This window comes from Stegostoma tigrinum, chromosome 1 (genome assembly GCF_030684315.1).
Source record: "Stegostoma tigrinum isolate sSteTig4 chromosome 1, sSteTig4.hap1, whole genome shotgun sequence".
Classification (NCBI taxonomy): domain Eukaryota; kingdom Metazoa; phylum Chordata; class Chondrichthyes; order Orectolobiformes; family Stegostomatidae; genus Stegostoma; species Stegostoma tigrinum.
In genome coordinates, this window is record NC_081354.1 from 158,605,770 (window position 1) to 158,633,545 (window position 27,776).

Below are 27,776 nucleotides of genomic sequence, written 5' to 3' on the forward strand. Positions count from 1 at the left end.
TTTGATTCACCATGTCTGTGCTGGACGAAAAACTGGTCTAATGCTACTATCTAGCTTTCTTTCAATAGCCCTGTATGTTACAGCACTTCAAATGTGTACCCAATCATTATTTAAATGTAATGAAGCTCTCTACATCAAGCACCGTTTCAGACAGTGAGTTCTAGCCCTTCCACCCCCATGATGAAAAAGGTACTCCTGTTTGTGCCTCTAATCAACTATAATTGTGCTGAATGGAGAAGCAGGCTTGCAGGGTGCAATGGGCCCCCTCCTGCTCCTAACACTTATGTTCACATAAACAGAGGAGTCCAGGGATTTAATTGGCAGATGGGAAAGAGGAATTGAGACGATAACTAGTTCAGCCATGATGTTAATTAATGGAGCAGGGTTGATGGGCTGAATCACCTACTCCTAAGTCCTGTGTCCTTAAATAAAATCAGTGTTAGAGAGATTCATTGTGCCTGGCAGTATCTGTGGTCAGAGAAACAATCGTGTTTTGAGTTCAGCATAACTTTGGAACTGAAAGGAGGTGGAAATCTGATGGACTCTGTGCTTTTGGAGAATGGGGGAAGGTCACATGGAGCGAAGAAAGGTGTGTTGTATCAAGTTGTAATTCTCAACTGGTGTGCTGCGACATGGTGAGGAGTGGGACATGAAAATTCCAGGAAGCAGCACTGCGAGGTCGTATCCATGATTCTGATCTCCTCTGCTGTCTGTGTCCATTATTGAAGGCAGTACCTGCTGACACCAGACACCCCTCTCGACTGAACGTATGCTAGCCTTCAGTGCTGCACATGTGTAGACTTCAATACTGCACATGGAAAAAATGTGATGTGTGGTGGAGTTGTTTGCTTCATTGATACTGAGAGAGTTGGGACCTATTTGTATAAGGTAATTGCAGTGAGTGGAGCAATATTAGTGAGGTGGATTTCATCGAATGAGTTCCCTGAATGAGGCTGTTAACCTGGCCCAAACAGGGAGGCCTGGCTGACAGATATAAGCAGGAGTGTCAGCAGTCCTGCTCACTCTAGGAGCCAGCTCTGTGTTAGCTAGCTCTGCATTTTGGACTATGCATGTATAAATAAAGGGTGACTTAGTGATGGAATACCAGCTTACTTGGAGTTATTTCAGCAGTGGTTCTGATGGGCTCAATATTTGCAAAAGACGGTAGTGGTTGGCGTTGTTCCACATAGAACTAGAAGGTCCGTGAAGGGGGAAGAGAGAGATTAGAGACCCAAGGCTAAACAAGTAATAGTGGTTGCTTTTTTTTTAAAAAAGCTCATAATAGATGTTAATAAAAGAATAAATGTCAAGTGAAACGGAAGCAAGATATGGTTAATCAAGCAGGAGATAGGTAACTTTCTAGATTTTTTTTCAAGGAAACAAAGGATATAGGGGTATGGCATTGAGATAGAGGATCAGCCATGACCATATTAAAGATAGAACGCACTTGAAGGACCAAATGGCTGGCTTCTCATTGTTTCTGCATTTCATGAAGTGCTGTTATCTCCTAAACTGATGTTTAAGGTAGATTTTCAGTGATATCCAGGAGCAAATTGCAGGATTTTTGAGATCTCTCCTCCTTTCTGACCATGCAAAGCTTACTGATAGGATCTTTGGAAAGCACACAATCTTCAATAGACCTGAAGTGAGCTGAGGTGATTCGCATGAGTTAAGCTTCAATAATAATGAACACCTCTTGAGGCGGTATTCAGGTTTCAGGAATTGGCTGATTAATAATGCAGCTGACTGAGGGACAATCATCAATATGATAATTAGGTGCTGTATTTTAAACTTTTAAAATGGTGAAAGAAATGAAATATTTAACAGTACTCTTTCTGTGCTGTCTCCAAAGTCCCTAAACTATATACTCACGGGTTGAGCCTTACTCTAGATATGATCTCTCCTTCTTTCCTGGCTATCTGCAGCTTAGGAATGCATAGAGTCTGCACAGAGATACAGGTCGCTTAAATGTGTGGACAGAAGTTTTTGGTAGGTGGGAAGATATGAACTTTGACAGGAAAACAGAAAAGCGTGATCGATGATTTAATTGAAGAACAATTTCAGAAATCGGCAGTGTAGAGGGATCTGGATGTTCTGGTTTGTGAATAACAAAAAGTTGACGTGGGCATATGTAGTCATTAAGAAGGTGAATAGAATGTCGTCATTTATTGCAAGGGGAATTGGAATGAAAAGGGGAGTTTTGCCACAGTTAAGCAGGGTATTGATGAGAACTAATACAGATATGGTGTCATTGATTTGTTGTCTTTTTGTAATATAAGTAAGATGTAATTGCTTAGAGTGTTTAAGAGAAGGTTCATCTGACAGAATCCCAGTATGAAGGATTGTCTTGTGAGGAAAGGTTGAACAAGTTAAGTTGGTATGCTTTGGACTTCAGATTTTCAGGCAGCAGGCTACGTTAGAGGGACAGAAGCTGAAGGTCAAAGAAAATGTGGGCAGGATGATAGACGATTATAAAGTAAAATACATACATGGTCCAGTGATATAAATTTCTGTTTTGGCCTTTAATTGTTTAGTAATTTTTGTCATGTTGAATGTACTAATAGTTCCTCAATTTGATGTACTTGTGGGATTTGCTTTGATGCAGTATAATCTTTTACTGTGAATCTAAAATGCATTGTGTCAACTGTACTCACTGTTATTTGTTTCAGTTGTTTGTCCATGTGCAGCTGGAGGGCATTCATTGGGATTTCACTTGTTGTGTAATAAAAGATGTATTGAACTGCTGTGGTTTTTAGGACATATATTTGGGCGATTGTCTTAGAATGCAAAACTGAGTAATGATTGGATCCAGTATTATCATTTACCATCTGCGTTTCGATTTAAAAAAAACACATTGCATCTAAATTGTTGGCAAGGGTGGTAAGAATAGTTATAATAGTGGATGGATAAAACAGTTCCACCTGATTGTCCCTTTGGTGTGTCCTTGCTTATTGTTGACTATTCCCATTGCTATTTTCTTTAATAATTAATCGGTATGGATCGAGTTTGAGATTTCCAATGATAATCTTGGAAAGTTGTATTGAAGGACCTTGAAGTAAGTTTTTTTTTCCCCCCCAGAGGATCAGTCCAAATTTTTTAGCTGGCCTTGTAACTTAAATGATTTGTTATTTGCTCTAGTCTCAAATGTGGATTCATTCTCCACAGTTAATGATCTATCCAAATGGTGAATTATTTGAAGCAAGTGAAAGCCACTGAAAAAGGTGGATAATGAAAGAAGAAAATAATCAACTAAGAAAGGACGACATGCCAGTTACGTAATTATTCACCAAGAACAAAATAAGGATCAACTGCTATCAGCACGTGACTGGAGCAAAATAAGCTCTGCTGAAAGACTACGATCATTTTCATAATTCTAGGAACCCTATGGGAGTTACTTGCTATCATCATGTGTTGACAGAGATGTTTTCTAACTTGTCTAACTGTACAGACCATGCCACACTGGTTGCTTGCACTCATTTTGGAAGGCCTCATTTGACATCTACTGTACAGTACTCCATGCACACAAAGTACACGTAGATTTTGAATAAAGGCAAAATACAGTGGGTGTGAGAAACCTGAAGCAAGTAGAGAATGTTGGAAGAACTCAGCAGAACCACCTGTGGAGGGAGAAACAAAGTTAACATTTTGAGTCTGATATGACACTTCTTCAGAGTTTCTCTAATGCTGAATGAAATTGCACACAAAAGTAGTTGAAAATGTATTCATATGTATAAAAATGTGTCTTACCAATGGTAAAACTCCAGACTTGGAAAACTGACATTTTGCAACATCAGCATTTAATTCCCTACTCTGAAGTTTCCAGATTCTTCATTACAAATGACAAAATTTTGAATTTTTTTTATGACTGTAACTTAGCACTGACTCAACATTTGTGTATTAATTGCCTACTCGGCCAGCTAAGAAAATGTAATCCCATTAACCTCTTATTACAATGAATGTACCACTCCATTTTTATGCATTACACACCACTGTCAGCAGTATGTAAAGTCTTGTATGTCAAGTTCCAAGCCCCTCCTTGGCTTTAACAAGACGACGGCTTTGATTTACTGCACCTTCCCAGCTTGTCACCCACTTAGTTTAAAATTCCCTCTTGTTCCCTATTTAAGTGGCTTGCATGAACACTTCCTCCAGTGCAGTTCGGGTAGAGATTACCCCGTTGGTACGGACTCCAGTTTCACTGGTACACTTGTACCATGAACTGGAACCCACTTCACCCTCATCGGTCTCTGATGTGATTTGAACCGATGACAATTTTACTTTGACTTTGCTAATGATCCATAAATTATGACTTTTGACGTTCTGATACTTAATTCCAATGTTAGCTCCTGATGCTGATGATGTAGGAACAACTCCTTTGTTCTGCTTATGCCGTGGTCAGATATGGACTGTCATGACTGGATCTTCCCCCTCTTGCTTACAAGTTCTTCTCCAGCCTCTTAGCAGAAGTCCCAAACCTCGCCATTGGTCAAGCAACATAGCCATCTGGCCCCACAATCCTTGCGACAGAGAATAGTGTCAATCTCCCTCACTGTACTGTACCCTACTACCGTTCTTCTTACCCTCCCCTCTTGAACGGCTTCCTGCACACACGGTGTCATATTCTCTTTTAGCTCGTCCACTCTTGCAGTCCTTGCTGTCATGCAGATAGCCTGAACCTCAACCCTTCATCAGGCAATTGCAATGGCTGAGGCTTTTGCCCTGTGAGACCCTTTACTTAACTGCAGTCACATGCTCCTGTCCTAGACACTGAGCAAATCTGATGATTCAGCCTGAATTGTGACTGCTGACCCTGTTACAAATAATCCAGGAAATACTCCCAGTCCCTGATGTGTCACACACTCCGTAACTCAGCTTCTTGCTCATGAATTCTGCGCCGAAGCTGCACCAACTTGAATGCTCAGCCACAGACACACTTGCCATGCAGCAACCTGGCATGCAGGAACTCCATGTGCTGCATCTGAGACTCATCGGCTATCCTGCCATTGTTATGTATTCTAAGGAACTATTTAATTTCATACTTAGTTATGTTTCTACACATTTTATTAACCTCACCAGTTGTTCCTTTGCTGTACTGAGCCTTAGGAATAGAGTAGACTTGGCCAGGTACTCATCAAATGAGTAGTTTCTTCTCCTGTTGCAGCATAATATCAATTCCCATAGAACAGCAGCTTGTCCCCTTCCTGACTCTCCCTTCCTTAATTGCTTTGGAACATTACTATGAGTCGTATTGAGGTACTGAGTTGGCTGTAATTGTCTGCTCTGAAAGGAAAAGCTCAGCTGACTCACTTAATGAGGATTCCATTTCTGAATTAAATTGTTCTTTCATTGGAAGCTTGTTAAAGCCCAGCTTAAGGCCGGAATTTAAACAGTAGATTATAATTTAGTGCCAACTATAAAGTTAATTAGAGTTGTACAAAATAAAATGTAGCTTTTCTTAATCAGTGACTGCATGGAATCAGTCCTAGGGCAAACTAACCCTCCATTTCCAAGAAACACTGCTGCATTGGAGAGAGCATGTTGTCGACTTCGATGAATGGTTCCAGGAAAGAGAAACTTCAGTTATGAAGATAGATTGAAGAAATTGGATCTGCTGTCCTTGGAGAGAAGAGGCTGAGAGGAAATTCGATAGAGGTTTCAAAATCATAATTGGGATGGATAGAGTAAATTAGGAGAAACTGTTCCTGCTTGCTTTTAAAAAAAAAACAATGAGAGGACAAAGATTTAAAGTGATGTGTAAAAGAAGCAAAGTTAAAGTGAGAAAAATCTTTTTCACATAGCAAGTAGTCAGGGTATGAAATGCATTGCCTTGAAGTGTGGTTGAAGCATTTTCAATTGTAGCAGTTGAGGGCTTTGAAAGATTATTTCGATAGAAATGATGTGAAGGGTATGGCTGGGAAAAGTCTGAGGATAATGCTAGTTAATATGCTGGTTTGAAGAGCTGATGATATGCTGAATGGCCTCCGTTGCACCATAATACTTCTGTGATCCTGTAGTGATGGTGTGGAGTGACAATAGTCGTTCACGAGAAGATGAATTGGAGCAGAAGAAGCTTAATTTTTGTCATTTATACGAGTGACTTGGATGAGAATATGAAGTGTGGTTAGTAAGTTTGCGGATGACACCAAAATTGATGATATAGTGGCGAGTGAAGAAGGTTATCCATGATTTACAAAGAGATTTAAAAAGGACTTGAGGGGCAGCATTTTACGCAGTGGTTTGTGTGGAATGAATTGCAAGAGGAAGTGGTGGAAGCAGGTGCCATTACAACATTTAAAACACATTTGGATAAGTACGTGAACAGCAAAGGTTTGGAGGGATATAGGCCAAACACAGGCAAGTTGGACTAGTTTAGATTGGGAACACGGTCAGTGTGGACTAGCCGGACAAAAGCTTCTGCTTCCATGCTATATGACTGTCAGGACTGAAGAAGTGAAATACCCGAAACATTGACTGTGCCTTTTCTCCAGGTGCTGCCTGCCCTGCTGTGTTCTTTCAACCTCTTGTTTGTCTACCTTGGATTCCAGCATCTGCAGGTTTTATTGTCTCTAACACTTTATAAACTGGTTTGAAGATCAATCATCCAATTTATTGCAAGATAGCAATATTCGCCCCATCACTCGATGTGTTGAATAATATGCACGTTTGTTGGCCTGTGCATTCGGGTTTGATTGTTCCTGTATTGGTAAAGACATGGTATAAGTTAAGCTTCTTGGTGTGCTAAGATTTCTCTATCTGTTACTCCCTGAGAGCAAAGAGTCATTCAGACATAGTTTGGTCAGCACTATCAGAACACCACCATCTCAGCAGCCCCTCCTCTCGCACATGTGCAATGCCTTCTCTTCCCGCATGCGCACCTTTCCTGACTGAATTTGTTAGGTACAAGTTCAGTCGGAGCTAGTAGGATATTTGCTACTAGGTTAAGAGGGCAGAGGGAGGAATGATTACCTCTCATAGAGCCATCTGGATAACAATCAGGAATGAGAACCTCAGTGGCTGGTTTTCTGTTACTGTTTCCCTTCCACCCTTTTCCTAACCCAGGGATGGTGCATTAGATTATTGACTCATCTGATATCAATCTTGGCACAGACCAGGAATTGAATGTTGGATGCTGTAAATGCATGAGACTTATGACCTCACCACCTATATTTAACTACTACCTTCTAGACTTTCTTTGTAACTTGTGGGCCTTTTTTGTCTTGTTTTGAATTAAATTGCAACTGAATTGCTTGAGGTCGTGGTGGGCCAACCTTAAGTAACTTCAGATAACACTGTGGAAAAAAGAAAACTGGTAATCACCGCAATCGCCTGGCCGAACTCGTCCTCACCCTCAACAACTTCTCTTTCGATTCCTCCCACTTCCTACAGACTAAGGGGGTGGCCATGGGCACCCGCATGGGCCCAACTATGCCTGCGTCTTTGCAGATAACGTGGAACAGTCCCTCTTCCGCACCTACACAGGCCCCAAACCCCACCTCTTCCTCCGGTACATTGATGACTGTATCGGCGCCGCCTCTTGCTCCCCAGAGGAGCTCGAACAGTTCGTCCACTTCACCAACACCTTCCACCCCAACCTTCAGTTCACCTGGGCCATGTCCAGCACATCCCTCACCTTCCTGGACCTCTCAGTCTCCATCTCAGGCAACCAGCTTGTAACTGATGTCCATTTCAAGCCCACCGACTCCCACAGCTACCTAGAATACACCTCCTCCCACCCACCTCCTGCAAAAATTCCATCCCCTATTCCCAATTCCTCTGCCTCCGCCGCATCTGCTCCCATGGTGAGGCATTCCACTCCTGCACGTCCCAGATGTCCAAGTACTTCAAAGACCGCAACTTTCCCCCCACAGTGATCGAGAACGCCCTTGACCGCGTCTCCCGCATTTCCCGCAACACATCCCTCACACCCCGCCCCCGCCACAACCGCCCAAAGAGGATCCCCCTCATTCTCTCACACCACCCCACCAACCTCCGGATACAACGCATCATCCTCCGACACTTCCGCCATCTACAATCTGACCCCACCACCCAAGACATTTTTCCATCCCCACCCCTGTCTGCTTTCCGGAGAGACCACTCTCTCCGTGACTCCCTTGTTCGCTCCACACTGCCCTCCAAACCCACCACACCTGGCACCTTCCCCTGCAACCTCAGGAAATGCTACACTTGCCCCCACACCTCCTCCCTCACCCCTATCCCAAGCCCCAAGATGACTTTCCACATTAAGCAGAGGTTCACCTGCACATCTGCCAATGTGGTATACTATATCCATTGTACCCAGTGTGGCTTCCTCTACATTGGGAAACCAAGCAGAGGCTTGGGAACCGCTTTGCAGAACACCTCCGCTCGGTTCGCAATAAACAACTACACCTCCCAGTCACGAACCATTTCCACTCCCCCTCCCATTCTTTAGATGACATGTCCATCATGGGCCTCCAACAGTGCCACAGTGATGCCACCCGAAGGTTGCAGGAACAGCAACTCCTATTCCGCTTGGGAACCCTGCAGCCTAATGGTATCAATGTGGACTTCACCAGCTTCAAAATCTCCCCTTCCCCCACCGCATCCCAAAACCAGCCCAGTTCGTCCTCTCCCCCCACTGCACCACACAACCAGCCCAGCTCCTCCCCTCCATCCACTGCATCCCAAAACCATTCCAACCTGTCTCTGCCTTCCTAACCTGTTCTTCCTCTCACCCATCCCTTCCTCCCACCCCAAGCTGCACCTCCATCTCCTACCTACTAACCCCATCCCACCTCCTTGACCTGTCCGTCTTCCCTGGACTGACCTAACCCCTCCCTACCTCCCCAACCATACTCTCCTCTCCACCTATCTTCTTTTCTGTCCATCTTCGGTCCACCTCCCCCTCTCTCCCTATTTATTCCAGAACCCTCACCCCATACCCCTCTCTGATGAAGGGTCTAGGCCCGAAACGTCAGCTTTTGTGCTCCTGAGATGCTGCTGGGCCTGCTGTGTTCATCCAGCCTCACATTTTATTATCTTGGATTCTCCACCATCTGCAGTTCCCATTATCACCGCATGATACTTTAATAATATAGCTGTGAAAGTACTCCCTTTCGCAGAGAAAATTGTTTTCTCTGTGAATTGCTTTGTGACTGTGTTGTTGAAAGCCATTTTGCTGCTTAACTGAAGAAAAGATTTCCTGACGTTTGCTTAGTTTGTCAATCAAGTTAAACTCATCTATCATATTTTACCTGAGGGTTTCTTATCAGCAGTTGACAGCTGGTTCAATAGTCCTTTCTTTAATTGACCACTCTACATCAGTGAGTTGATTTCCCAAGAGCTATTTCTCAGGTTTTTCCTTGTGCATCAGACAGCAGTCACAAATAATGGCTCCTTTTGAAAGAAATCAAAATTGAAGAATTGGCTTTTAGATGGAAAGCATGTTTATAACTTGAGGCCCGTATGGAAAGGTAGTATAACATTCACTTCAGAAGAGGCAAATCGTCGTTCTTTCAGTGAGACATTGTTTGTGTATAGGCTGCTGTGTGCAAGTGCCAGGAGATGAATTAATTTGCAAATTTTTCAAACTGCACTTTTATCACTCCAGCTGAGTTCAATTTTAGAAATACAGCTCTCCCATAAATGAAATAACTGTACTGTATTCTTTCCACTTCAGTGAAGTGAAGAGGAAAAATTCTTCCATATGCACACAGAATGCTGGAGAAACTGAAACCCAGCAGCCTCTGTGGACAAAGAACCAGACTTGCTGTTTCAAGTTTTGTATGACTCTTCTTCAGGGTTCTGAAGGGCAGTCGGACTGAACTCAAAATGTTAACTCTGTTTCTGTCCCCACAGATACTGCCAGACCTGCTTATCCCAGCACTTATTATTTGTTTCAGATTTTCAGCACCTGCAGTGCTTCACATTTATTCTTCCTTATTTTCTTGAAAGGTTAGGGAATAAATCCAGTGCATGTTATGGAGCTTCTGAACGTGCTGCCCAATTTCATCGCATGATCTGATTCAAATTGTAATGAAATTAGATCTGGTAACCCTCAACGTGGGTAAACACAATGTATCAGGGCTCCAGTGCCAAGAATAATGGAATACTATACACGAAAGGAGAACATTGAGTGCACCAGCTCTTTTGAAGAGAAATCAAATTAAATCTTATCTTCTATTCTTGCTTTGTACCCTAACACAATTTTTCTCCCATTCTTGTATTCTAATATTGAGCAATTCCCTACTGAAGACTGCAATAAATCAATATCTGCCTTTAGACAGTGCATTCTTAATCCTAACCTCTGATTGCTTAAATAATGTTTTTCTTCAATTTTAATGTTTTTTTGTGGGATATCAGTATTGCTCGCACAGTCAGCACTTATTGCCTGTCCCTGATTAACCGCCTTTGAGTAGGTGGTGGTGGTGAGCTGCCTTTTAGAATTTCTGCAGCTCATGCAGTTTAGATACATCCTTCACCCTGTTAAGGAGGGCGTTCTAGGCTTATTCACACAGCGGCAGTAAATGAACCATGTGTGCTACAAATGTTATGTCACTTAGCGGAGCAAGATTAAATGATGCCCAAGTCTGGCTGCATGTGAGAGATAATTAAATGCTTTAGTATCTGAGGGATGTTCAATGGCATTGAAGACTGTGTGCCCTTTTCAGTGAACATCCTCACTTCTGTGGCCTTTATGTTGGAAGAAAGATCCTTGAAGCAGCTATAGATTGTTTGTTCATAGTAGTATAGCATGGAAACAGACTCTTTGGTCCAACTAGTCCATGCTGACCATGTTCCCAAACCAAGCTAGATCCACCTACCTGCATTTTGCCTGTATCCCTCCAAACGTTTCTCACTCGTATACTTATTCAAATGTCTTTTGAATGCTTAACTGAACTGTCCACCACTTCCTCTAGTAGTTCATTCCATACACTAAGCATACTCTGTGGTTTTTAAAAAAAAAAAGTTGCCCCTCGTCCTCTTTTAAATCTTGCTCCCCTCACCTTAAAAATATGCCTCGTAGTTTTGAACTCCCCCATCCTAGTGAAAAGATCTTTGCTCTTCACCTTATCTATGCCCCTCACGATTTTATAAACCTCTATATAAGGTCACCCCTCAAACTCCCATACTCTGGTGGAAAAATGTCTCCGTCTATCCAGCTTATTTTTATATCTCAAGTCCTCCATTCCTGGCAACGTCCTGGTAAATCTCTTCTGAACTTTCTCCAGTTTAACAGTAATAGGTCTAATGTACCACCTCGAGGAACCTCTGCAGCCATATACTGGGGTTTAAGCTGATTATCCTAGTTGTTGGCCAACCCTAATTTGTGCCACCAGTGGGAAAACTTTCCCTGATTCCCAATGATTTCAATTTTGTTAGGAATCCTTGATTCCATGTTTAGTCAAATGCTACCTTGGTTTTGAGGGCTGTCTGTCACACCTCACCTCTCGAATTCAGCTCAATTTGTCTATGTTTGGAACAAGACTGCAATGAAGTTGCTTCTTGGTCTTGCCTGGTTCAGGTGGTGATGGTGGGAAGTGCACCTGACGTTTATTGTGTAGATGTTAACATAGAGAATGAGAGGGGCAGAGAGGCTTGAAAAGTTGTCAGATTCTCTTAACATCTCCAGGATACAGGGAAGCACGGGTATGTTTTTTTTCACTTTGGTGGTGGGGGAGGAAAGGGGGGTGTGGAAGAATCTCTTAGTTCTGTACAAAAAGAGTTATTGTTTTCAATTGCACCTCCTTTTTTTTGTGTTTGGTTTCAGTATCAGCTAGTAGCTGATCTCTTCCAGGAAGAGAAGGAACCTGCTACTTCCAACACGAAGACAAAGACTTCTAAAATAACTGTTCGACCTCTCAAACCTGCCATGAAAGCACCCAATAAAGAGCACAAGAAAACAGTTGGACATCAGGTACACGTTTTATTTTGGTTCTTTGCCCCTCCCAAGTGAATCTTCAGATGTAGCAATGTAATCGTGAAACTTCACGGAATCTTGAGGTTTTCTGCCAAATTTTCTTGTAGATGTTTGCCATTCTGAAGGGTTGATTTTCTTTCTTTTAATAAAAGATTCTCTCCTGGCTTTTCCGAATGCAGCCTTTACCTGTAGCATGTAAAACCTTTTAACATTTGTGCATCTTCCAGTTTTGAACACTGGAATGGCTTTCTCTGCTACAAGCACACAAACCAGGGCTCACATTGTCGGTTGGATTTGCAGCATTTCAAGGAGAGTAGTTACAGGGAGGGTACACCCGAGTCTGTCTCTGAGTACTTTGCCAAGGAAGTCAGCCCAAGTCCTTCACCTGAAGATCTGGATTGAACTGCTGGCAATAAATAAGGACTAGACTCTGAGTCTTACTTTGTAGTCACTTACTACTCTTTAAATTGCTAAATCGAGATAATCCCAGTATTGTGAACGTTGTCTATTGTATAGTAATGAGAGGGGATTGAACCTAGAGTTAGCTGCTGGAAAACATTACATGTAAACGCAAAATGACAAGTTGTACTCAGAGTATGGGCTCCATCTCCACAGCAAGCACGCATGCATAATGCACACACACACAGGCATGAAAATGCCATGTAAACTGTTTAAACGGAAAGCAGGAGATGGTTCGAGCTTGAAGTGACATAATCGGAGACATTAGAAGTCATTCCTTCATGACACTGTCCTGGGTTTTACAGAATGCTAGTTGATGGAAAAGCAGGTAGTTAGATCTGTAAATTAGGATGCATGCTGTCAGCAGGTAAGTTGTCTCAGTGAAGACAGGAATTTAAGCCGGGGGGTGGGGCAAGCCCAGTCTCAGTGTAAAATCCAGGTCATTGTGTCTGAATAGCTGAGATCTGGGAGGTTATAGAAATTGAAATCAATGGATTTGCACAGCCACCAGGTTATGCTTCCATTCTTTTCTTCCAGGCTCTCTACCTCCATCAAAAGTGCTAAGTTTCATATCAGAGGGTTTCTACTTTATTCAGACAACAAAATCCTTACCCCCACATCTATTCTATTGTTTATACCTCTGTGCTCACCTCTTCCAATTCTCATGACCTTCTTAGAATCTTCCCTGCCCCCACCTTCTCTTACTACTCTGACTCCTTAGTTCTGAAGAAACTATTCATTACAACCCTTCCATCATATCTATTGCTTGCTGTTCAGCTGATTATTGTCTGGTAGCAAGCTTTTGGAGCTCTGCAATGTTCTAGACTTCTCATTAACTTGCACAACTTAAGGTCTTAACTATAACAGTCCATTTTCTATATCAAATAAGAAGTGCTACACTTCCCAAGGAGATTAGCATTGAGAGTGTCCATTTGAACTGTGTGTTTACTGGGCTTGGTGTTCACTTATTTTCTTCAATGAAAATGAAAAGCGTGATGATTTTATAACAGGTGGGACTTATGTTCAACCAGTTTAGCACTTAAATGATGAGCCTGCAAAATATCCCTTTTATTACTTGCCACAGCTATTATGCTGAGGAACATTCAGTCTCCCTGTGTGTGTGTGTGTGTGTGTGTGTGTGTGTGTGTTGCACTTACGTGAAAATTTTTTTCTGCCTCTTCAGTTTCGGAACTCTTTGCAATTACTCATGGAAACCTTGAATGCTACAACACCACACTATGTACGCTGCATCAAGCCAAATGATGAGAAATCTGCATTCTCGTAAGTAATGTATACATTGACTAAGGTGATACTACTTCTCTTGTGGTTTGATGTCACATTATAAATTTGGGTTCAAGATGGAGTGTCAAGGAGTCGGTAAAGACACATTGTCATCAGGTTTAGTTTCCAAAGTGACTTTCCTACTAAATACTTCTCTACATAATAATCCTAGGTGTGCCAGGCTCTGATTTACCTTACCTAATATAATTGTTTTGTTCTTGCATGTATGTGCCTTGTGCCCATGTGAGTCTTCCAGAGAGTTTTAACTCTGCCCACGTTGTGCTATTTATACACAGTGATGTGCAGCTCTGTGATCCCATCGCAAGGTTACTGCAGGGCCCTGAAGCCTTTGCACAATATTCTACAAATCATAATTTTGGGAGGAGGTTTCTTAGGACTTGAGAAATGGCTTTTGCATGGAAAGAGATTTAAGACTAATAATTCAGGCTGATTTGCCAATGTCTTTCCACCTTAGGCCATCTGTTCCTGTTGCTAGAGATGGGGGCTCCTCGGGTCCATGTTGGGAGTGTGCAGTGGCAGGAACTTAACTGATTATTGGTATCCTGTTAATCCTCAAAAATTGATGTCAATTGCTTTCTAAACAGTGAACTCAGCAGGATGTCTGGGAGCCCTAAACCTACCAGAAATTCACAACTGTAAAAGCTGAAATTGGCAAGGCTGAGGTCAGCAAAGTGAAGCAGCTCAGTGAAACTGGTGCAACTAAAATTGTTATAGATGGATAATTACAGGAGTCCCCTTTAGAACGGGGGCTAAGAGCGTGTATGCTTTTGAGGCCTGTGGTGATACAACCTGCTGTGCAGATGAGTTCTCAGAGAGCTTGTATGAGAGCCACAGCAGCTTCCATCTGGGGAGGAGCATCAAGTTCCGTGTGTATGTGACAGATTTGATGCTGAGGGGTTAAGAAAGTACTGTGTCCTTTACACAGGCTGTACAGGCTGCTTGAACCTGTTGGAGGAACAATGCCTTGAAAGGACGTGGCTGTCACACCATCTGATCACCTGAGATCACAAGGAGTGAGTGGCTACCTAGTGTCTGTAGCTGTGCCAGGGTGGATTGCTGCCACACTCCAATCCCATCTTCCCCCATTGCTACCAGGATTGCCATTAAGGACAATCCACCTCCAGTGTGACTCCTCACTGAGGCATTGTGCACACTGTCCTCCTTTAAAGATCAAAACTGTGATGGAGAGGAGATTAACAGGCACTGGTATTTTTGATTTGCCCTCCTGGTGAAAGGGAAGTAACTGTCTGAGTTTAGCTATGAGTCCAAGTAATGAGTGTTTCTGATGATCTGAGAGGGGACTTGGACACACATGGCTGCTTCTATTTGAGCCTCCTTAAGCGATGAATGAAGAAGTTGAACAATTTGGAGTTGTGTGCATTGGAGTTCAGAGGAATGAGGCAACTTTTATTGAAATGTACAAGATCAAAAATCTTGAGGAAGCTTGACAGAGTAGAGAGGCTGAGAGGAGGTTTTCCCTCATGGGGAAGCTAGATATAAAGGGCAAAGCCTTTTTTTTAATTCAGGCACAGTATTTCTGACTGAGCCAGCATTTATTGCCCATTGCTAATTGCCCAGGGAGTAGTTAAGAGCCAACCCACATTGCTGTGGGACTGGAGTCACATGTAGGCCAGACCAGGTAAGGATTGCAGTTTCCTTCCCTGAAGGACTTGAGTGAACCAGACAGGTTTTTCTGACAATTGACAATGGCTTGATGGCCAACACCGGACTCGTAATTACAGAATTTGTTTTTATTTAATGAATTCAGATTCTACCATCTGCTCTGTTGGGGTTTGTACCCGAGTACCAAAAACATGACCTTAAGTCCAGTGATTATACTGCCAGGCCATCACTGCTCCCCACCTCCCCCCATATTGGAGGCTCCTTATTTGGAAGAAGAAGAATGTCTTCTCTGGTCATTAATCTTTGGAATTCCTTACCCCAGAGATCAATGGAGGCTGAGTTAGATTTTTGAACATCCTAGATTTTTGCATGGAGGTGGAAAATTTGAATTGAGGTCTTGAGTTTATCGAGTAGCAGAGTAGGATCAAGGAGCAAAAATGTCTGCTCCTCCTATTTTTTTATGTTCTTATTTCTCTGATCACTGTTGAGACCTGTTGAGGTTCTGATGAATTCAGTCCTGCCATCTGAACATGGTCAGACATTCATGTTGCTAGGCTTCGAAAGGACATTGTGACAAATCCTTTTGACCAGACTCTGGCTGCATGATTTCTGGCTATGCTGCTGGCCGCGTCTTCCCACCCACCAGCAGGACGTACTTCCACGACCTTACCAATTCTCAGACTGTGGCCCATCTAGATTTAATATGTACCTTCAGGGCCTGTAGCCCATGGCACTTGTTATGAATTTAAATTAGCTTTCAGGCTGCTGGCTGACTGTGGAGAAAAATGTGCTGCAAGTTTTCAATTAATTATTTTTAAAAATTTACATCTAATTTGCACAACATGCTACAGTTAACATTGTTATTGCAGTTTTACTCTGGGATATAGAATTCTTGAGCTCTGTAGCAGCATCATTAGATAGGCATGTAGACACAGTTGCCTGGGTGCTATTTCTCTTGGTTTCCATATGAGGGCACGTATTTTTAAGGGGATGTTGGCTGAATAGGGACTCATGTAGGACAATAAATCAACAGCAAATGTAGCATCTTTTTGTTCAATAGGACATTTTCTTTGTGTGATATTCCACATTTTGGAAAAAGTGCGACTCAATACATCACTGCACAGTTCTAGTTGATATTGACATGTTTTAGACATTGTGAAGTGATGACTTGTCTTTTGTACGTTTTAGTGGACAAACTCTGTCACTTGCTGTTGTGATTAATTGGTCCGTTAATGCATGTGATTATGATTTGAGTCTGTTAATGCATGCACATGTAACTGAGAAAATCTCGAACAATGTGCCTTTCTAGTTGTTGGACCCTACTGAACTATTCACTGTAATTGAAGGGAACAGTTAGCATCTGCACTTGCTATTAAGAAGACATATTGCAATAAGTCACATGTAGCATTTACCAGCTCAAGGAGCTTGGATTCTGTTCCTTTTATCTGGAAGCTAAGTGCGACAGTGCTGCAAACAGGTGATTAATAATAGTGTAGCAGGTAAATATGACGCATTTTGTAAATTATCTGAGTTTATGGGAGGTGTCATCTCTCAGATTAAACATTAAACCAAGAGTCGATCTGTACCTTTTAGGTATACTTAAGAGACCTGAAGACACTTCTCAATTTCTTCACCACCATCCCTCAACTAACACAACATCCTCACCAAAGCACATTATTTTACCTTTGTTCTGTGTGGGGTCATGTTGAATGCAAATTGGCTGCAGTATTTTTTCTAGATGAAAGCAATTAAAACATTTCAAGCTCTTCATTGGTTATGAAGCACTTTTATACGGTAAATTCCTTCTTTCATGATACAAATCAACTTGAATAACTGGCTTCTTGAAATCTTTATTTCTGTCCTTTACATCCCAAACTGTGTGCTAAATGTTCCACAATGGCAAAATAGTTCACTCAATGTAGTAAAGCTTACATTGATTCATTCCGTGCAATTGCTTGAAGAGAGTCCAGAGTTGACTGTAATAATAATGTGCGTTTATATAACATAGCAAAATATCCTGAGGTACTTGACAGAGGGTAAGCAGCATGGCAGGTGCTGAGCTAATGATTTTATGAAGAGTGAGCATTATGGTAATCTTAAAAGTGGAGAAACTAAGGGACCTACTGAGGAAATTCTTGGGGGATAATAGAGTATTGTTCCATATGTATTCAAACATTGTCCCATGCTAATATCACATTAATGTGAAAAGTATGCCATTTAAAATTTTTGAATTTGAATCTTGAGGCAAAGTTTTGTTTGTTGCAATTTTACTTACTATTACCTGGAATTTTCAGAGAATACACATAGAACATTACAGCACAGTACAGGCCCTTCAGCCCTCAATGTTGTGCCGACCTGCCATACCGATCTGAAGCCCATCTAACCTACACTATTCCATGTACGTCCATATGCTTGTCCAATGACGACTTAAATGTACCTAAAGTTGGCAAATCTACTACTGTTGCAGGCAAAGCGTTCCATGCTCTCACTACTCTGAGTAAAGAAACTACCTCTGACATCTGCCCTATATCTTTCACCCCTCAATTTAAAGCTATGCCCCCTCGTGCTCGCCGTCACCATCCTAGGAAAAAGGCTCTCCCTATCCACCCTATCTAACCCTCTGATTATTTTATATGTTTCAATTGTCACCTCTCAACCTTCTTCTCTCTACTGAAAACAGCCTCAAGTCCCTCAGTCTTTCCTCGTAAGACCTTCCCTCCATACAAGGCTGCATCCGAGTAAATCTCCTCTGCACCCTTTCCAAAGCTTCCACGTCCTTCTTATAATGCGGTGACCAGAACTGAATGCAATACTCCAACTACGGCCGCACCAGAGTTTTGTACAGCTGCAGCATAACCTCTTGGTTCTGGAACTCGATCCCTCTGTTAATAAAAGCTAAAACACTGTATGCCTTCTTAACAGCCCTGTCAACCTGGGTGGTAACTTTCAAGGATCTGTGTACATGGACACCAACATCTCTCTGCTCATCTCTACTACCAAGAATCTTATCATTAGCCCAGTACTTTGCATTCTGGTTACTCCTACCAAAGTGCATCACCTCACACTTGTCTGCATTAAACTCCGTTTGCCACCTCTCAGCCCAGCTCTGCAGCTTATCTATGTCTCTCTGCAACCTACAGCATCCTTCATGACTATCCACAACTCCACCGCCCTTAGTGTCGTCTGCAAATTTACTAACCCATCCTTCTACACCCTCATCCAGGTCATTTATAAAAATGACGAACAGCAGTGGACCCAACACAGACCCTTGTGGTACACCACTAGTAACTGGTCTCCAGGATGAACTTTTCCCCTCAACCACCACCCTCTGTCTTCTTTCAGCAAGCCAATTTCCGATCCAACTAACACTTTGTCTCCTTGAAGAAACAAGGAGAGGTGAAACGTAATTCAGTATGATCCCTGTTGCCTGCAGGGATATATGATTGTCAACAAAATATTATAACCTGGAAAATCAATGAAACAAAGCATCAAATGAAGTGCTATAGCAGTTATTTTTCATATAACGAGCTCCATAAATTAATAGTAGTACAAAGCTTTAGGAGAGGTGATCTATGCAATTTACCATTTTTACTGTTTGACTTTTGTTTTGGAATTTGATTTCATTTTAAGAACTCAGAACAGCACAGCACAACCTTTGGCTGAACATGATGCCATAGTCTGTATGTCTGTTTTCCTGCCTGTTTGTAAGTCAATCTAAATATCTTTCCACATTATACTCATCTCTTACCACCACCCCTGTCCGCACGTTCCACGCACCTATCACCATCAGTTTAAGAACACACATGCCTTGCACATCTCCTTTAAACCTTTCATCCTCTCCTTTAAAACTGTGCTCCGTAGTATTTGACATGCCTGCATTAGGAAAATGACACTGTCAATCCAACCTATTTGTGCCTTTTATAATTTTATCTATTTCAATCAGATCACCTTGTCAGCCTCTGATACTCCAGTGAAAACAATCCAAGTTTGCCCAACCTTTCCTTATAGCGAATACACTCCAATCCAGGCAACATCCTGATAAGAGATAACAAGGTGTAGTGCTAGATGAACACAGCAGACCAATCAGCATCAGGGGAGCAGGAAAGCTGATGTTTCGGGCCAAGACCCTTCTTCAGACCCTTTTTCTGAAGAAGGATCTCAACCCGAAACGTCAGCTTTCGTGCTCCTCTGATGCTGCTTGCCCTGCTGTATTCATCTAGCTCTACACCTTGTTACCTCAAAATCTGCAGTTCCTACTATCTCTGAAACATCCTGATAAACCTCTTTTGCATCCTCTCCAAGGACTCCACATCCTTCCTATAGTGTGGTGGCCAGGACTGCACACAGTAGCCCACATGCAGCGGTGAAATGAAAAAGAGTTAATATTTCTTCTGCACTGCAGACCTGTACAAGTTTTATTTTACTTGAGGCAGGTAGCCAATCTATAAATGTCAGCATTATTGCTAACAATAAAAGTGTAATTGATTCTATTTGGATTGATCTTGGTTGGGACTCTAACTATACTATATGCTGCATTTTCTGTTTTATTCTGATGACCAAATTAAATAAATGGTTGCAGTTGAGGTTCTCAAAGTCATGTTCCCCTCTTCAAATTCCTTGAGCTATCCTTTTTATGTGAGTTTGACTATTCTATGCACACAAATTGATGTGTACAGCTTGCCTTATTGCTTTTCCATGGAATGTTATGGCTGCTGTGTATACCATCTAAAAGATGCATTCCAGCAGTACAGCAAGGTTCTTCAACAGCATCTCCCAAATCCACAGACTTCTCAATTTAAAGGACCAGGGCAGTAAATACACGAGTAAACCACCACTTGCAAGTTCTCCTCCATGCACACCAGCCTAACTTGGAACTAGGTTACTGATTGAATTAGCTTTTCTGGCTCAAAACCCTTGAGTTCTTTCCTTAACAGCTCTAAGCATATCCGTACAACGGACTGCAGGGCTTCAATCATTTGGCTTACCACTGTTTTCTTGAGGACAATTGAAGATGGGCAATAAATGATTCTTATGTCCTGTTAGTGAAAAAACAAATGTACTCCACAATGATCCTCGCTGGCATAATATTTTAAGTGATTAACCACTCCTCCAAGGTGGGAGTTAGACCAGTTCCTGACAAATGATGTTGTACGTGAGTACAATTGGTGTTGATGTTCCTGAATGAGAACATCGAAATAAAAGTAAATTACTGCACGTACTGTAGATCTGAAATAAAAACAGAGTGCTGGCGAAATTCAGGTTTGGCAGCATCCGTAAGGAGAGAAAAGTTAATGTTAATAGAAGGGACGGAGCAGCATGTGGAACAGCTGATTAAAGTGCTTAGAGCAAAACAGAAAGGAAGCACTGACAGAGAGCGGGAAAGGCACAAAATAGATGTTAATGATCGGTATAGAACTGAGGAATCGTCACTGGATCTGAAATGTTAACTCTCTTTTTACCTTCACAGACCTGCTGAGCTTTTCCAGCAACTTTGTTTTTGTTCCTAACCTACAGCATCTGTAGTTGTTTCGGTTTTCATATAAACTAGATCCTGGAGGGGAACGGGGTGCCATCAAAATGAAGGGTGGTGTACGTGCTCTGAAGTTACTGAATTCAGTGTTGAGGGTCAGCACAGTGGCTCAATATTTAGCACTGCTGCCTTATAGCACCGGGCACCTAGGTTTGATTCCAGCTTCGGGTGACTGCCCGTGTGGAGTTTGTGCATTTTCCTGGTGCCTGTGTGCAGGTTAGGTGGATTGGCAATGCTGAGTTGCCTATAGTCTCCAGGGATCTGCAAATGAGGTGAAATAGCCATAATACATGTGGGATTACAGGGATAGGTTGGTCTGTATGTGGTGCTCTTCGGAGGGTCAGTGTTTATTCAGTGGGTATAATGACCTCTTTTCACACTGTAATGCTGTGAAGGCCATAATAGGAGGAAAAAGGTGCCATTCTCCCAGCATGCATTGGGCTTTGCAGTGCACAGCATCAAACCTAGGACAGAAACACTAGCAGAACCATAGAATAGGAAAAAACTGGCTGGCTTCCTGATACGGTTTAATTCTGTTAGTTTGCTGACTTTGCTTAGCACACCAAGATTTGGCCTGAATTAGTACATCTGTCTGCTTCACAGGGGCAGCTGATTAACCTAAATTCCAGTTGAATTGTTCAAATAACATAACTTGAGCAGATAATTCAACAATCATTACAGTCAAAGCCCAAAAACACTTTCAATTCATAAGCCAACTCAAACCATTTATTTTGTGCTAGGAAGTGACTGCTTGAGTAAGAATGGGTATTCTAAGTTCCAGTGATTGAATTACAGGAAATTTGTGGAAATCAATACTAAAAGCATGGTCTTCTCTGTATTTTATTTTCTAATATTTAAACACATTTTCTGTCACAACACGAAGTGAAGTAGCAACCTGCTGATTATCTGCAGTTGCGCTTGTGATGAGGATTCTTCTCTGGCGTGCCAGATGATTCCACTTGCAGCAGTTTGCAATACAGTTGCGCATCCAATTTCTTTTATCTGAAAGCACACGATACACAGTGTTTTATCTTTATAAAATATATTTTTATTATGATCGCTCAGCATCCAGGAAGCTTACGAAACACAATTTGGATCAAGGTGTCTAATTAATTTGGAAAAAATTGAGACACAACAAATAATTTGCAAGGCGTACTGTTCTCTGACAGTGGTGCCAGTAGCCCCTCTGATAAAAATGATTGTGGAAAACAGCAGGGTGTAAACGATTCACAATGCATTGAATTTTGTCTTATCTACTAATACAGTGTAGGTCCTTCAACATACTGGCTTAAAAAGCTCTCTTTGATAAACTTTGAGAATTCTGCTCCCTGTAAAGGTGGGGACAGAGACTGTGCAGAGGGTTGGTACACATTCACTGGGCCGAATGGCCTCTTTCCACAATGAGAGTTCCATGATTCTAAATTCTTCACACTATGATCACCCCACTTAAGGTTAGAGAAGCTGAAATTTCCTACTACCACTATCATATTTTCTGAAATTTGCCTATGTACCTGCTCCTCTATTTGTCTCCTGTTAGGAGGCCTATTGTATACTCCCAGAGATGTGTTTGCTCCTTTTTTGAATTTTAATTTCTACCTATGTTGCTTCATTTGATGAGCCTTCTCAGATGTCATCCTTCCTTACTGCTGTAATTGATTCTTTGATCAAAGTTTGACACCCTACCTTCTTTTGCCTCATCCTCTGTCTTGCCTCATCCTCTGTCTTGCCTCTTGTGTCCTAGGCTAGCTTTCAATTCCCAGTTTTGTTTATTTAATCTAAATCCCACCAGCTGCTATTGCAGGGTATAAACCCACAACTCTAAAGCATTGTTCTGGGCCTTTGGATTACACATCCAAAGACATAATCACTACACCACCATCTCAACCTCTAAACTGTTCACAAAGATAAATTTGATTCAGGAGCTCCATGCCTGAATGAGAAGAACGGGTTTGGTCTTGCCTCAGTTTCGACTGTGCATGAATCTGTAACACAAAGTGGTTGATAAATAGGCACCAGATTTGTGTTGTCTTACAGCATGCCTACTGAAATCTCATTGTTTCTTTATTTAAAAAAAAGGAGAGAATAAATAGAGTTAAAAGACTGGACAGTAACATTTTGATTGGATCTATTCTAAATGCTCATTTTTCTCCCTTGCAGGTTTGATCCCAGGCGCGCTGTACAGCAACTTCGGGCCTGTGGTGTGTTAGAGACTATTCGTATCAGTGCTGCGGGTTACCCATCAAGGTAGGTGCATGCTTTTTGCAGAGCTCATCCAAAACAGTTTGTGCGTATCATTGCTATAAAGTTCAGCCTGGATATAAACAAAAGTATTTCACAAACAACTTACTATGGGCTGAACGTTGCGAGGAATGGCAATTGATATCAGAGTTACAGAAGTGTTGTGGTGTAGAAGGTGGCCATTCAGTTCCATTGTGCCTGCACCAACTCTTCAATTGGACATCATTATTGACTGCCAAACTCTGTCATTTTTCCCTTGCTGCCTGTACCTGCTGTCTAGGCAGTGCATTCCATACCCTTAACTATGTGCTAAGTAATAAAGATTTTTCTTAAATCACCTTTGTTTCTTTGGCACAGTACTTTAAATCTATGCCATCTTGATGTCATTTTTTATAAGAGGGAACACTTCTTGCTATTTATTCTGTCCTGCTATGCTGTATGATGTGGGAACTGGATGATCCCATTGCGAACAGCAGCGACCACATCTGCAGCAAGTGTGGTTTCTGGAAGAACTCCGGAGCAGAATTGATGATCTGGAATCTGAGCTTCAAACTCTGTGGCACATCCGGGAGTGGGAGAGTTACCTGGGCACTTTGTTCCTGGAGACAGGCACACCCGGTAGATTAAGTAATTCAAATTCAATAAGTGTTCACAGACAACAGGGTGTGACTGTAAGTGAGGCAAGTAGGGGGATTCTGAGTTTAGGAGTGCAGGAGCCTCAGCCCTTGACCTTGTCCAAAAGGTTTGAGGTTCTTGTTCCCTGTAAGGATGAGGGAAAGGGCTGTGGACAGGATGAGCCAGCTGACCATGGCACTGGTGCAGAAGGCCATTCAAGATGGGGGAGCAAAAAGACACATAGTTGTTGGAGACAATTCTCTAATTAGGGGGACAGATGGTATCCTATGCAAGCCGGATCAGGAGTCCTGCATGGTGTATTGCCTGCCGGGTGCCAGGATGCAAGACATCTCCGACTGGCTTGAAAGGATATTGGAGCAGGAGGAGGATGATCCAGTCGTTCTGGTCCACGTTGGGACTAACAACATAGGCAAAGCTAGGGTAGAAGACCTGTTCAGGGATTATGAAGCATTAGGAAGGAAATTGAAGTACAGGTCCTCAAGGGTCACAATCTTTGGATTACTGCCCGAGCCATGTGCCAATTGGCATAGGGATAAGCAAGTTAGGGAAGTAAACACGTGGCGAAGGGATTGGTGTGGGAAAGAGGGATTCCATTTCATGGGGCATTGGCATCAGTTTTGGAACCAGGGGGATCTGTACCGTTGGGACTGTCTCTACCTGAACCGATCTGGAACCAGTGTTCTAGCGATAAAGGAGAAATAAGGTGGTCAGTAGGACTTTAAACTTCTGAGTTGGGGGAAAGGGAAAGCAACAGGGAGTATGGAGTTAAATGGAAAGATAAGCAGCAGGTGGGTTTAAGCTCGAGGCAGACTAGGAATACAGCAAAAAGGAAGGATAACTTAGGGCATCTTATGATTTCCAATATCTCTAATAATGATAAGAAAGTTAGCATTGAGGCACTTTACCGAAATGCTTGTAGCATTTGTAACAAAGTAGATGAATTAACGGCACAAATCATCTTGAAAGATTATGATGTGATAGGCATCACGGATACATGGTTGCAGGGAGTTCAGGACCAGCAGTTAAACATCCAAGGATTTACGACTTAGTGAAAAGACAGGGAGATGGGCAGAGGGGGTGGGGTTGCCTAGTTAGTTAAGAATGAAATTAAATCTATGGTACTGAATGACACAGGATCAGATGATGTGGTGTCTGTGTGGGTTGAGTTGAGGAACTACAAAGGCAAAAATACCATAATGGGATACACCAGGCAATAGACAATAGGTGCTGGAGTAGGCCATTCGGCCCTTTGAGCCAGTACCACCATTCATTGTGATCATGGCTGATCACCCACATTCAGTATCCTGTTCCTGCCTTATCCCCATAACCCTTGATTCCACAAAATAGATAGGGCATGTCAGAAAGGCAAGGTCACGGCGATCATGGGGGACTTCAGTATGCAGGTGGACTGGGTGAATAATGTTGCTGGTGGATCCAAAGAAAGGGAATTCATGGAATGTTTACAGGATGGCTTTTTGGAACAGCTTATGATGGATCCCACAAGGGCGCAGGCCATTCTGGACTTAGTGCTATGTAATGAGCCAGACTTTATAAAAGATCTTAAAGTAAGGGAACACTTGGGAGGCAGCGATCATTATATGGTAGAGTTCAGTCTGCAGTTTGAAAAAGAGAGAAGGCAAAATCGGATGTAATGGTGTTACAGTTAAATAAAGGTAATTACAGGGGCATGAGAGAGAAACTGACGAAAATCAACTGGAAGCAGAGCCTAGCGGGAAAAACAGTAGAGCAACAATGGCAAGAGTTTCTGGGTGTAATTGAGGACACAGTACAGAAGTTCATCCCAAGGAAAAGAAAGATTATCCGGGCCGGGGGGGTGGTGGTGGTGGAGATTACACAGCCATGGCTGACAAAGGAAGTCAGAAAATGTATCAAAGAAAAAGAGACAGCCTATAGGGTGGCCAAGAGCACTGGGAAATCAGAAGATGTGGAAGGCTAAAAAAAAAACAGAGAAATAAGGAAGGAGAGGATCAACTATGAAGGTAGGCTAGCCAGTAATATTAGAAATGATAGTAAAAGCTTCTTTCAATACATAAGAAACCAACGAGAGGCAAAAGTAGACATTGGGCCGCTCCAAATTGATGCTGGAAGGCTAGTGATGGGAGATAAGGAAATAGCTGAAGAACTTAATAAGTACTTTGCGTCAGTCTTCACAGTGGAAGACATGAGTAATATCCTCACAATTAGGGAGAGTCAGGGGCAGAGTTGAGTACGGTAGGCATTACAAAAGAGAAAGTGCTGGAAAAGCTAAAAGGTCTAAAAATTGATAAATCTCCTGGCCCTGATGGGCTACATCCTAGAGTTCTGCGGGAGGTGGCTGAGGAAATAGCGGTGGCTTTGGTTGTGATCTTTCAAAAGTCACTGGAGTCAGGGAAAGTCCCAGATGATTGGAAAATCGCAGTTGTAACCCCCTTGTTCAAGAAAGAATCAACACGAAAGATGGAAAATTATAGTCTGATTTAGCCTAACCTCGATAGTTGGTAAAATGCTAGAATCCATTGTTAAGGATGAGATTTCTAAATTCCTGGAAGTGCAGGGTCAGATTAGAACAAGTCAACATGGATTTAGTAAGGGGAGGTTGTGCCTGACAAACTTGTTAGAATTCTTTGAAGAGGTGACAAGCCAGTTAGACCTGGGAAACCCAGTAGATGTTATCTATCTAGACTTCCAAAAGGCCTTTGATACAGTGCCTCACGGGAGGCTGCTGAGCAAGGTGAGGGCCCATGGTGTTCAAGGTGAACTACTGGCATGGATTTGAGGATTGGCTGTCTGACAGAAGGCAGGGAGTTGGGATAAAAGGCTCTTTTTCAGAATGGCACCTGGTGACAAGTGGTGTCCTGCAGGGTTCAGTGTTGGGGCCGCAGCTGTTCACTTTATATATTAATGATCTGGATGAAGGGACTGGGGGCATTCTGGTGAAGTTTACCGATGATACGAAGTTAGGTTGACAGGTAGTACTGAGGAGGTGGGGAGGCTGCAGAAAGATTTAGACAGTTTAGGAGAGTGGTCCAGGAAATGGCTGATGACATTCAGTGTGAGCAAATGCGAGGTCTTGCACTTTGGAAAAAAGAATACAGGCATGGACTTTTTTCTAAATGGTGAGGAAATTCATAAAGCTGAGGTATAAAGGGATCTGGCAGTGTTGGTCCAGGATTCTAATAAGGTTAACTTGCAGGGTGAGTCTGTGATTAAGAAAGCGAAGATAATGTTGTCATTTATCTCGAGGGTTGGAATATAAAAGCAGCGATGTGCTTCTGAGACTTTAAAAAGCTCTAGTTAGGCCCCATTTGGAATACTGTGTCCAATTTTGGTCCCCACACCTTAGAAAGGACATACAGGCACTGGAGCGTGTCCAGCGGAGATTCACATGGATGATCCCTGGAATGGTAGGCCTAACATACGATGAACGGCTGAGGATCCTGAGATTGTATTTATTAGACTTTAGAAGATTGAGGGGGGATCTAATAGAACCTTACAAGATAATGCATGGCTTAGAAAGGGTGGACGCTGGGAAGTTGTTTCCATTAGTTAGGGAGACTAGGACCTGTGGACCTTAGAATTAGAGGGGGTAAATTTAAAATGGAAATGAGGAGACATTTCTTCAGCCAGAGAGTGGTGGGCTTGTGGAATTCATTGCCACGGAGTGCAGTGGAGGCTGAGACATTAAATGTCTTCAAAGCAGAGATTGATAAATTCTTGATCTTGCAAGGAATTAAGGGCTAAGGGGAGAGTGCAGGGAAGTGGAGTTGAAATGCCCATCAGTCATGATTAAATGGCGGAGTGGACTCGATGGGCCGAATGGCCTTACTTCCACCCCTATGTCTTATGGTCTTATCTTGAAAACCTCTATAAAATGTCCCCTCAGCTTGCTTCTCTCCAAGAAGAACAGTCCCAGCTTCTTCAGACTATTGCCACTCTGCTCCATCATTTTTTCCATTAGTCCTCTGCAACACCTTTCTAGCTGGGAATTCCATTCCTGGCTCCTTCAGAAATGCAGACTAATTCTGAAATTAATACATATCTCTTATCATTCGTGGTAGTCAGGGAAAGTCAAATCCAGGTACCTTCTTG

General features: G+C 42.4%; 1 protein-coding gene across 2 annotated transcripts in view; it reads left to right on the forward strand.

The window, feature by feature from the left end:
- The window catches only part of myo5b (myosin VB), a 270,346-nt gene that overhangs the window by 156,480 nt on the left and 86,090 nt on the right, over nt 1-27,776 (forward strand). For both annotated transcript variants that reach the window (XM_048526919.2, XM_048526929.2), the window contains exons 15-17: nt 11,750-11,896; nt 13,542-13,639; nt 22,971-23,057. In XM_048526919.2, coding sequence (XP_048382876.2) covers nt 11,750-11,896; nt 13,542-13,639; nt 22,971-23,057 — 332 coding nt within the window. The remainder of the gene's footprint in view (nt 1-11,749; nt 11,897-13,541; nt 13,640-22,970; nt 23,058-27,776) is intronic.